Source organism: Leptodactylus fuscus, chromosome 4 (assembly GCF_031893055.1).
Source record: "Leptodactylus fuscus isolate aLepFus1 chromosome 4, aLepFus1.hap2, whole genome shotgun sequence".
In the NCBI taxonomy this organism is placed as follows: Eukaryota; Metazoa; Chordata; class Amphibia; order Anura; family Leptodactylidae; genus Leptodactylus; species Leptodactylus fuscus.
Genome location: NC_134268.1, coordinates 135,413,587 through 135,425,893, shown reverse-complemented (window position 1 = coordinate 135,425,893; position 12,307 = coordinate 135,413,587). Strand labels below are relative to the sequence as shown.

The 12,307-nt window shown below is 40.2% G+C and overlaps 1 protein-coding gene across 4 annotated transcripts in view; it reads right to left on the bottom strand.

Annotated features, from left to right (window-relative positions):
• Positions 1 to 12,307, bottom strand: part of SLC12A7 (solute carrier family 12 member 7) — a 143,726-nt gene that overhangs the window by 45,718 nt on the left and 85,701 nt on the right. For all 4 annotated transcript variants that reach the window (XM_075271085.1, XM_075271086.1, XM_075271087.1 and 1 more), the window contains exons 4-8: positions 11,036 to 11,182; positions 6,784 to 6,838; positions 3,818 to 3,948; positions 1,716 to 1,951; positions 369 to 571 (exon numbers count right to left, since the gene is read on the bottom strand). In XM_075271085.1, coding sequence (XP_075127186.1) covers positions 369 to 571; positions 1,716 to 1,951; positions 3,818 to 3,948; positions 6,784 to 6,838; positions 11,036 to 11,182 — 772 coding nt within the window. The remainder of the gene's footprint in view (positions 1 to 368; positions 572 to 1,715; positions 1,952 to 3,817; positions 3,949 to 6,783; positions 6,839 to 11,035; positions 11,183 to 12,307) is intronic.

The following is a 12,307-nucleotide window of genomic DNA, read 5'->3' as shown; positions in this document are numbered from 1 at the left end:
TTGTAGCATTGTCTACCCCTATATGATTTTGTTTTATGTTTGTTTATATATTTTGTATGTATATATGTTGCTACACCTTTTTAGGAGCACTCAATAAAAGTTAATTTTTATTCATATATTTTGTGTGGCTGGTTCACTTTGTTGCTACCACCCACCAACAGTAGAGAGCCTAATGAGCATTTTGGGTGATGAATTAAAAGGACTGTTTGCTCAGAAACCGTAGGGGCTTTAAAAAAAATAAATCCAGCTGTGCCAAAATCAGTGAGTGGCACCTATTGAAGGATGCAGAGAGTTCCAATTGGAGGAGGTGATAATAAGTCCTCTTTATTATCTTCTATTTAGGTACAAAGTCAGTAATTGTGACTTACCAAGTAAAACACCACTAGCAACTCCTGGAATTCCCTGTATTTCAGTGATGTTATTTGCAAAATATGGATCACATGTAGTGCTATCATTTATAGCTGTACAGAATTTATTCCACAGGGCTTCATTAATTGTATTATTAGAAATATATTTGGCACAAATATCAAGGTTTCGTTTGGCTAAAACACGATTTCCAAGAAGGCATATCCTGTCAAAGAGAAAAACCGCATAAAAGAGCAACTACTATATTTAATATAATCTTCAAACAATTATAAAGTAAAAGAAGGCGTTCATATAGTTTCATTTAGATTACAAAAGGAGGTGCAACTACAGGAAGAATCAGTCATACACCTAAAAATATGCTTAAATAGAATTCTTTAGAAATGAGCCACTAATGCTACCGTGTTTCCCCGAAAGTAGGACACCCCCCGAAAGTGAGGCCTGCCCAAAAATCACTGCAGTCGGCTGAACACTGTGCGATGTGCTCCGTGTGCAGAGGAAAGCCGGCTGCTGCCTTTGCTGTTGTATCCACTGTCCCTGCTGCTGTAGGATGAGCTGGGAGATGCCCACTGTGCATATGTTGCGGGCAGTCGGCTCTCCCAGCTCATCCCAGAGGCAGAGGCATCAGCCGGCTTTCCTGTGCACACGGAGCACAGTGCACAGCATCCAGCTGGCTGCAATGCCAGTGAAGTGAGGCTCTATGGCGCAACCGCCGGAAGCCTTGCGAAGCCCCACCCACCACTTCTGCTGCCGGGACGAACAGCAGCACCAGCGCTGCTATAAAGATGGGAAAGGTAAGTAGGATACCTTACCTCCCCCCCCCCCCCCTTCACTACCTACAACCGGCAGTCATGCCAGCATGACTGCCGGTTGTCATAAGACATCCCCTAAAAATAAGACAGGTCCTATATTTAGGACCGCAATTTAATAAAAGACACTGTCTTATTTACGGGGAAACACGGTAGTGATGTTAGCACTGTAGCCTTGCAGCACTGGAGTCCTGGGTTCAAACCCAGCCAAAGACAACATCTGCAAGGAGTTGGTATGTTCTGCCTGTGCTTCTGTGGGTTTCCTCCGGGTAGTCTAGTCTTCTCCCACACTCCAAAGACATACTAATAGGGAATGTAAATTGTGAGCCCAATATGGGACAGTGTTGACACTATCTGTAAAGGTCTGCAGAATATGATGGTGTTATACAAGTAAGCAAAGTAGATAAATATTAAATAACCCTCCATTCATTTAAACTGAAAATATGTGCACCTTTGTAACAAACAATATATACTTTTAACATTACTTCCATAGATTAGAACATTGTTTATGCGTTAGCTGAACGAAAGATGTACTTCACTTACGGAAAATCTGGTGGATCAAAGGCTGATTTGATTACACCAGCATATATTGCCATAATGGAGAGTATCACACAGGCAAGGAAAACCAGTGCAAGTTTGTTGACATATTTAACGCCAACAAAAACTACTATAGCCATCATAGCAATGATGCATGTCCCATAAATTCTCATGTTGTTTAGCAAAGCTTGAGGATCATCTTGTTCTATTGGGAATATAGCAGCATTCGGTGATATATAGGTCTGCAAAGAGAAAATACACCAAGATAACATGAGAAACTTCACTCCAAACCGTTTCATCATTAAACCGATGCGGTCAGCAGTAAATTGGTTATAATCATAATCACCTCTGTTATTCAGCCTGGACCCCCATTTTCACTTTAAAACACTGTGTTATTCATACGCAAGATAAAGGAAAAATTCTTTGGGGGTGGGCCATGGCTCTGCATTTGTGTCCCAGACATTATCTCTCCCTTTAATGCAGTTAGTTTTCCAACATATTGATACTCTATAGCAGGGGTGGGCAATTAATTTTCCCATGGGGCCACCTGAGAAATTGAAACGGTTCTAAAAGGCTATGAGTGCCGCAGCAAATTTCACTCCACCCACTTCTATGCCGATTCCGCCAATTCTCAATCATTTTTCCATGTGCCACCCACACTTTATAATGCTTTTACAGTCTATATACCCCCTCCAAATCTCCTACAGTATTAAAAGGGTATTTCCATCTACATAATTATTTTTTAATTTGTAGATGATTAAAAGTTAAACATTTTTGCAAATGTAAGTAAATAAAAATTCTGCAGAGTTTTAAAGATTTTCTCTAACTTTCTTAGTGGTGACAGTCTGTTATCTTCATGTGTTGCCATGGATACGACCACTAATGCAGAAACTTTCTAAGGTCAGAAAGTCAGCCATGATTTCTTTATAGTGGCCGGGATATCTTCTGATACATGTAGTGTCCCTGCCTGATAACCCAGCTACAATAAGAAAATAATAGCTGGGTTCCTGACAAGTCCCAGACCATAGAAAGTGTCTGCATTAGTGGTCGTATCCATGGCAACCGATCAAGATAAAAGACTGTCACCACTAAGAAAGTTAGAGAAAATCTTTAAAACTCTGCAGAATTTTTAATTACTTATATTTGCAAAAATGTTTAACTTTTAATTATCTACAAATATAGATATGGTTATGTACATGGGAATACCCCTTTAAGTCCCTCTCCTGGTGACCCAGTGTAGACTAGCAGAAACAAGAGGGGGAAATTAAACTGGGGGCAACTAGAGCCAGACATATCCCCCTCCAGCTACCCCCCACAGTTTAATATGCTCCGGCAGCTGCCCCAGTTTAATGCCCCCCCCCCCTACATCTGCTCCTTAGTTTAATGTCCCCCTCCATCTGCTTTCAGTTAAACTGCCCCCTACATCTGCCCCAGTTCCCCCCTCTTGCTCAAACATACTGTCTCTTCTCTCCTCCTCATCTTCCATCAGTCTCCATTCCCGGCAGCTTGCTCTGTGTAACTGCAACCACACTGCCCCATGTGGTTTCGCCCACTAACAAGTCTAGCCTATCCTAGTGAACTAAAGGACCTGTGATGATGTCATCACAGGTCCTTTAGCCCACTTCCCATTCAGCATCTACTTTTATCCCACAAGCTATGCGGGCCGGTAAGAACCAGTCAAAGGGCCGTATGTGGCCCGCGGGCCGTACATTGCCCAGGTCTGGTCTATAGGAACTTTTTTTTGCAGGGCTCTCTTTTTAGGGCACTATTTTGTATCATATTTATTTCAGTCCTAGGGTGTTTTAATAGTTGAAATAAAAGGTTTTTTTTTTTTAGTTTTCTTACTCTCACCTTCAGTGAAGTCAGAATCGGTTAAATGGGTTAAACCCATGGAAACTTGTTATCTAGGTAATATAAAAGTTTCCTGGTGGCTAGCACAGCCATAACAATAAAAATTACGCAATACTGTATTTGAGATAAGATATTATATAACTCCTCTTTATAACACAGCATTTTGCTACAATTACTATTTGACTCGAAACTAGTGTGAAAAACAAATATGGTATAAGGTAGCAAATTTAAAAAGTACAATAGAACCAACAACTTACCAAAAGAATTTCTATTGTACCTAGAATGTACATGGCTCCAGCAAAAGTTGTACCCAGGTAGAAGCAAAGACCCACAGCACCTCCAAATTCTGGGCCTAGAGACCTTGAGATCATGTAGTATGATCCACCAGCTGTTAAAATAAATAAGGAAAGAAAGAAAGAAAGAAAGAAAGAAAGAAAGAAAGAAAGAAAGAAAGAAAGAAAGAAAGAAAGAAAGAAAGAAAGAAAGAAAGAAAGAAAGAAAGAAAGAAAGAAAGAAAGAAAGAAAGAAAGAAAGAAAGAAAGAAAGAAAGAAAGAAAGAAAGAAAAATGTATAATGCTTGAATTTTTTATTTTTTTTTTTAAACCAAATGGAAGTATTAAAAAGAGGTTGTCCAGGATAACCACTTTTTAAAAAAAAAAAAAATAGGAGGCTTGGGGAAAGTAAGAAAAAAAAAAAAAAAAAAAAAAAAAAAAAAAAAAACAACCACCACCACCTATTCCCGGAAACTGTTCCTGCTGCTCTGGTGTTTTCTGTGAGGCCCAGAGTCCTTTCCTTAGACTGCTGTTTAGAAAAAAAAAACGGAGCAGCAGCACTGGGAGACAACGGAGCATGGGGTCAGGTAAGTATGGTTTGTTTACTTTTTTTTCAGCTTCCTCAGTCTCATATTAAAAAAATTGGTTATCCTGGACCCTCCAAAGAAGAAAGAAAAAAAAAAAAAGTTTCAAGTGAATGACTTATTTATATCACCAACTGTATTAATACTCTAGAAACTGACAAAAAAAACAAAAAACAAAAACAAACAAACATAAAAAGCAAGAAATTTTGCATGTGACCAAGAATATTTAAAATGTAGGATGTTCTAGGTTTGATATGAGCAATATACCCGGTTTTTCATTTTGTCCTTATTGCTGGAGAAGTGTTCTATCAAAGCCCATCTAGTGGCAAGTAGGTTATTATACCTTTTGTGCATTCAAATTTTTGTACAGTGTTCTTTATCTATTGTCATTTATGATAATATACAGTTGTGCTAAAAAGTTTTCATACCATGGCAGATTTTTTTTTTGGCCTTTTTTCAGAGAATATGAATGATAACACAAACTTTTTCTCCACTCCTGGTTAGTGGTTGAGTGAAGCCTTTTACTGTCAAACTTCTGTGTTTTCTCTTTTTAAATCATAATGACAACCCAAAAAAATCTAAATGACCCTGTTCAAAAGTTTACATACCCCTTAATACCATGTATTGCCCCCTCTAACATCAATGACAGCTTGAAGTCTTTTGTGGTAGTTGTGGATGAGGCTCTTTATTTTCTCAGATGGTAAAGCTGCCCATTCTTCTTGCCAAAAGGCTCCATTTCCCATAAATTCCCGGGCTGTCTTGCATGTTCTGCGCGCTTGAGTTCTCCCCAAAGTGTCTCAATGATATTGAGGTCAGGAGACTGAGATGGCCACTCCAGAACCTTCACTTTCTTCTGCTGTAGCAAATGACCGGTCAACTTGGCCTTGTGTTTTGGATCGTTGTCATGTTGGAACGTCCACGTACGTCCCATGAGCAGCTTCCTGGCTGATGAGTGCAAAGTTGCTGATATCGTACTGCATTCATCTTTCCTTCAACTTTGACGCTTACAAATCCCCACATCATCAGTGATCCACCTCTTTGCTTTACAGTAGGAATGGTGTTCCTTTCATCATAGGCCTTGTTGACACCTTTCCAAATGTAACGTTTATGGTTGTGGCAAAAATGTTCGATTTTTGTCTCATTACTCCAAATTACTTTGTTCCAGAAGTTTTGAGGCTTGTCTCTGTGCTGTTTGGCGTATTGAAGGAGAGATTCTTTGTGGCATTTGTAATGGCTTTCTTCTGGCAATTCAACCACGCAGCCCATTTTTCAATCAAGTGCCCCCTTATTGTACATCTTGAAACAGCCACACCAATAGTTTTCAGAGAGTCCTGTATTTTTGCTGATGTTATGAGTGGATTTTTTTTTTGCATCCCGAACAATTTTCTGGGCAGTTTGGGCCAAAATTTTGGTTGGTCTACCTGACTGTGGTTTGGTTTTTACAAAGCCCCTGAGTTTCCAATTTTTAATCACAGTTTGAACACTCCTGACTGGCTTGGATATCGTTTTGTATCCCTTTCCTGTTTTATACAGTTCAACTACCTTTTCCTGTAGATATATGGGCAATTCTTTTGCTTTCCCCATGACTCACAATCCAGAGACGTCAGTGGCTAGAGGAAAGATGCAACAGTCTGTCTGGATCCCAGAAACTCACTCAGCTTTTGTGCGCACACACAGGTCACAGGTGAGTAGCCATTCGAATCCATTCAACTTCTGGGCATGTCATCAGGCCAAAATCACCAGGGTATGTGAACTTTTGAACAAGGTCATTTTGATGTTTTTGGTTGTCATTATGATTTAAGCGGCAGCAGAGATAGACAGTCATCCCTGCTGCCCCCGCAAGAGCCCTGAAGTGTGAAGGCAGCAGTGATGATTACTGATCCCTGCTGCTGATACAGTTGAGACTAGAATGGAGTTGCTCCTAGTAGATCCTCCAGCAACTGCAATCTAGTTACCTTGCTAGAATAGACTTGCTAGAGGGAGGACCTGCTAGAACCAACCAACAGCCCATTCCTGAAATTACTAGAATATAGTGGCTACAGGTAGGTTCATGGTCTTGGGGTATTCTGTAGTTACTATAAGTAGGTCTTCTATACAACAACTCCTCCCCCTACTGCCCTTCTGTCATGCAGCCCCATTTAATGTTATCACTCATCTTCTCTTTGGCTCTTCCATCACATGGAAGGTAGTGTTTTTTTTTTCCCCATCTGGCTTAGGCACAGATCTGGCACCAGAACTGATGCTTCTTGTGGCAGGACTGATTCCAAACTATGGGATCCATTCTGGCATCAGTTTCCACCATGCATATGTGAAGGCACCCTAGAGAATGTCTAAATTATATTATAACTTAAAAGAACATCATTTTACCTGGGACAACTCCATTTGTTGCAATTGCACTCATAGATATGGCAGTCAGCATAGTCTGCAAAAAAAACAAAAAAAAAAAACATTTAACACAATAGACCCCCTTTAAAGCAAAACTGGATAGTAACTTCAAAAGAACCGATAAAGTAATTAAGTAATTTTACCAACTTATACATCAACCCAAACTATACTAAACCTTTATTAAATTTTTGCTTTTTAATATAGAAGTAATGATTTTTTGCCATCACGACCAACAAAATATGGATTAAAAGATGATCAACAGTATATAATATACATATATATATATATATATATAATATATACACAGCTTAAATTGGTACCAATAACCAGAATTTATCCCATGAAAATAAGCCATGACCAGCTGTGTTATTTTACAGAGCAATAAAAATGTTATACCTCTCAAAATGGCCGTGCAAGAATTTTTTTTTCCCCCAAATAGATTTTTATTCTTTTAGATTAGTAACGAATAAAAAATAAAAAAAAATAAAAAAAAGGAAATCAAAAATAAAATTGGGTACTGTCATATTCAGACAGACCAATAGAATAAAGTTAACATGTTAAACATTTTTCATTCCTCCCAATAATAAAATTTAGTCAAAGTTATAGGCACCCAATAATTGTGTAATTTAAAAGTGTAAGTCACCCTGTAAAAAAATAAGCCCTCAGGTCGGGGCCCCACATGGCAGAATCAGAAAAAAAAAAAAAAAAAAAAAAAAAAAGCAGCGTTTTACAGTCCCTGCAAAGCGAGTCCCATCTACATGTGGCTGGAAAATACACACAATAGACACACTGATTTCCAAAACGGTTGCTGTTTTGGAAATCACAGTATGTCAATTGTACCTAAGGAAATGCCAGCGGTTTCTGTATAGGTATAATTGAAGTAGAAAGCCTGAGTTTTTCCACGCAGTGTATTTTTGCTGCAGCCCGTTATGCAATATAGCTACCTCACCTTCTACAATGTGACAATAACAAAACCAAAAATTGCAATGTAATAAAGGCAAAACTGGCTGCAGCAGGAGCGAAGAGGTATAAATTCTGCAAAAAAAAAATAAAAAATATTATATATATATTTTATCTCCATCTATCTATCTATCTATCTATCTATCTATCTATCGGGTACCCCCTATATTTAGAGCTTACGAGAGAAAAACAAAAAACAGACGTGACCCTCCCACCAATCATACGAGATACTGCAAAAGTAGTAGGGAATTTGTGCACCTCAAGTACTACACACAGCTTTGATATTCACTTTTTTCCCCATTCACTGTACTTTCAGATTTGGAAAAATAATGCTCACTACATCCTTCCTATTAATATTGTAAATGTGAAAGTTTGTGTATTTGGATATTTGTGCATTTTTGTTCCTTATGCACGCAAAAAAGGCTAAATGGATTTGAATGAAATTTTGCACATAGATAGTTTGTAACCTCGATTAAAACATAGGCCACATGGCTTCACGACTGTTATGAATTTTTTGTTCACATACTATATTAAACTGCTTTTGCAGCAGCTTATCTCAGGTTCTGATAAAGTCAGGTCTGTTATCTCTCTATGTAAACACTTAGCTAACCTTCAGTCCATTTTGTACAAGCATTTGCATATTATCTAATAAGCTCCAGGCAACATGCTGACACACTGGATGGGAAAACATCTTTAACCCAAATTGGCAGTTTGCCACTTTTAAACATGCCAGGGAAAAAGAAAATCTAATTTGTTGCAAAATTCTAAAACAATGACAGCTATGAAGATAGCGTGAAGTCAACAGAGTTCTCCTCAAGTGGACCTGAGGAGGATCATCGGCGCCAACAATACGCTCATTATATGGCATCCCAGCGAGCTGCTGAAATGCCGGAACAATCATGGGCACAGTGCAAAGAACGAGTTTAGCAGCAGGCCACCTTGACAGTTGCTGAAATACTGGAGCAGGCGGATTATGAACGCCAACAACATGCTCATTATATGGCTTCCCAGCGAGCTGCTGAGATGCCAGGACAATCACTGGCACAGCACAAGGAATGAGTTCAGCGGCAGGGCAGCTTGACAGCTGCCAAAATGCCGGAGCAGGCGGATCATCAATGCTAACAACACGCTCATTATATCGCGTCCCAGCGAGCTGCAGAGAAGCCGGAACAATCACAGGCACGGCGTGAGGAACAAGTTCAGCAGCAGGACAGCTTAAGAGCTGCCGAAACGCCGGAGCAGGCAAACCATAGACGGCAGCAATTTACTGAACATAGGTGGAACATCGAAGCCAACAACACACAGACGAAGTCGCAGACAGAGGATAGTACCTTGATAATTATTTAGAGGAACAGTTTTTAAAATAGGGTTGGACAAAATAAACAGACAAGAATGGATGGTAACTGATGTCTAAAAAAAAAAAAAAAAAAAAAAAATATTTTTTTTTTTTTTAAGAATCCTTAAACAGATCCATTAAAAGCACATGAAAAATGGACAGAAAAACATCAGTTAAGGCTAGTTGTTGTCCGTTTTTGTTTGTTAAGGGGCTCTATCATTGGGAAAAGTCATTTTTCGCTAATCACATACTTGCATAGCCTTTAGAAAGGCCCTCCTACGCTATGTATTGGAGCACAATTTCTTCACCTTCGATCGGAAGTTCTTCTACCAGCTCAGGGGGTGGCCATGGGGAGTCCCTCTTCGTCATCCTATGCCAACCTCTACCTGGGCTGGTGGGAGAAGTCCGTAGTGTTTTCAGAACATTTGGAGCCACGGATGGGCACTGCACAAATCTGGTTGCTTTATATAGATGACGTGTTCACTCTATGGCAAGACACTCCCGAGAGGTTCAAGGAACTCATCCAAATTTTGAATATTAACTATGGGCTGTATTTCACATATGAAATTAGCAAAACATCATTACCATTTCTAGACTTGCTAATCACTATGCAGCTAGATGGTTGTCTTTCCACCAAAATTTTATGTAAAAAGACTGCTAACAACAGCCTTTTACGATGGTCGAGTTGGCACCCCTTGCCTCTACGGAGAGGGATACCAAAGGGCCAGTAACTCCGTGCTAGATGTAAGTGTTCTGAGCCCCTGCATTTTAAAATCGCTGCAGATGATCTCAGGCAAAGATTCAAGTCCAGGGGTTATCCAGATCAGCACTTGAGGCAAGCCTACCACCATGCCCGAACTCAAGATACATCGTCCCTTTTGGTGCCAAGAGCCTGTGATACTTCGACCATCCCTCGCATAATAGGGACTTATGATTGTGCCAACCGACAAATCCGAGATATTCTGGAATATTGGAATATCCTGCGTATGGTCCCAGATGTGGGAGATTTAGTTGGCACACGCTCCATCTCGACTTACAGGCGAGGTACCACTCCTTTCTATGGCCCTTGGGATTATCTGCTCATTTGTCAAGTGATGTAGCTGCCTGCTCTCGGGAGGAGGGAGGGGCTGGGAGCAGCGGTGAGCTGTTTGAGAAGCTCCGCTACTTAAATGACACAGAGGAGGTGAGAGCTCCAGGATTTCTGAGCGCTTATCAGTCGGTTTAATTGAATTTGGCTGATTAGGGCTGAGATAAGGAGTCTGTTACCTCTGTATGTAATGCAAGCTCTGCTTTGCCCAAGGCCCAAGGCCTAGAAGTAACAAGCCACCGCCGGAAGAAGAGGCTGAAGATGACACTGCTGAAGAAGGTGGAGGCACTGCTGGAGAGAGTTCTCTTGCAGCATTGGGGGCTAACCCCTAGTGCTACAAGAGAGCTAATTTGCATACCGACAAGAATCAGGATTGTAGGCGAACGGCAGCGTGGAGAAGACGACGAAAGGTAGGAGACGAATAGCCTTTCTTAAGACTATTCCAATGTGGTACCTGGAGAAAAATTGTGCCTGACTGATAGGATCCCTTTAAGCCCTCATATGACTTGGTAATCGGAAAAATAAAAAACAAAGTTATAGGGTTTGGAAGGTGGGAAGTCAAAATTGAAAGTCGTAAAAATGCTACCAGCAAGAAGGGGTAAAATGTAAAAGTAGGTAACAGCTTCTACAGGCAGTAGCAGGTCGGGGCACTGTTCACAGTTTATAGATAACTGTCCACTGCAGCAATATTTGCAACTTAAAACGAAAGATCAAGATGTATTCCAGTAATTAACAGTACGCATGGGCCCTATGGCCGATAACAACCTAAAACTTTTTGTAACAATGACTGCTATGAGATATAACAACAGATAGCAAAAGAAATATAAGATTTAAAACTAAAACCAACTTACACATAAACAGCACATCAAGACGATGCAGAAAGATTCTAGGACTCCTGCCGATCCAACTATCCATGTTAATCTCAGAAAAAGAATAACACCAAGAATATTTTGTAAGCAAGGCAAGTATACTCCAATGAATGTTCCCATTCGTGTTTCCTTAAAAAATAAATAAATTTAATTTGTTAACTGGAATATTTACACCTTGACCCCATTGTACATATCACAAGGTAAAGTCAATGATTACATTCTTACCAGAGAGCAGAAATACAATGATAAAATCCAGTTTAAACTAGAGATGAGCGAACACTGTTTGGATCAGCCGATCCAAACAGCACGCACCCATAGAAATGAATGGAAGCACCTGGCACGCAGACTTTGCCGGCGGCCGGCCGGCGTCACAGGTGCTTCCATTCATTTCTATGGGTGCGTGCTGTTCGGATCGGCTGATCCAAACAGTGTTCGCTCATCTCTAGTTTAAACCTTTAGAAAACTTGTGTCTTTTTTGCAGCAGAATAAAATTGACGTAAAGGTTATATCCTATCAAAGATAACAACAAAAGGCAAGAAAAAAATAATTATTTCCTTCTCTATTGTCTTCTGTGATTACATCACACTGCGGCAATTTATTACGCTGTAAAAAGTTAATTGAACCTAAAACGCAGCTCTGACATTGCCATGAGTGGGTTTTGCCATTTTCCCTCCATTGACTGGAGTGGTACTTGGATCTCTCTCCACAATCCTCGGATGTTGTCCACTTTCCTTGCCCAGTCCTAGCAATTTGGGAAAATTCAGGTCCTGTCTTGGACTGTCAACTACCAGAGATGAGCGAATACTATTTGAAACGGCATTTTCGAATAGCACGCTCCCGTAGGAATGAATGGACACAGCCGGATGCTTAACCCCCTGCACGCCGGCCGCTCCCATTCATTCCTATGGGAGCGTGCTATTCGAAAATGCTGTTTCAAATAGTATTCTCTCATCTCTATCAACTACCACCTGCTGGATGCTCAAAACCTGATCCATTGCATTAATCACTCACCCTAAAGCCTAAAAAGGTATCACCATATTTTTGGGTATTGTTGGTAACCTTTATTATTCTTTAACACTGTGCTCTTTATGGTCACCATGTTTTTTTTCACTCAGTTGTCTACTACCTACACTTTTCCCACCCTTACTGTGTGAGGGCACTAAGCAGCATTATACAGAGGGTGAGGACACTAAGGAGCATTATAACCCTTCCCCCCTCCATAGTATAATTGGTCATTAGTGCCCCCACATATAA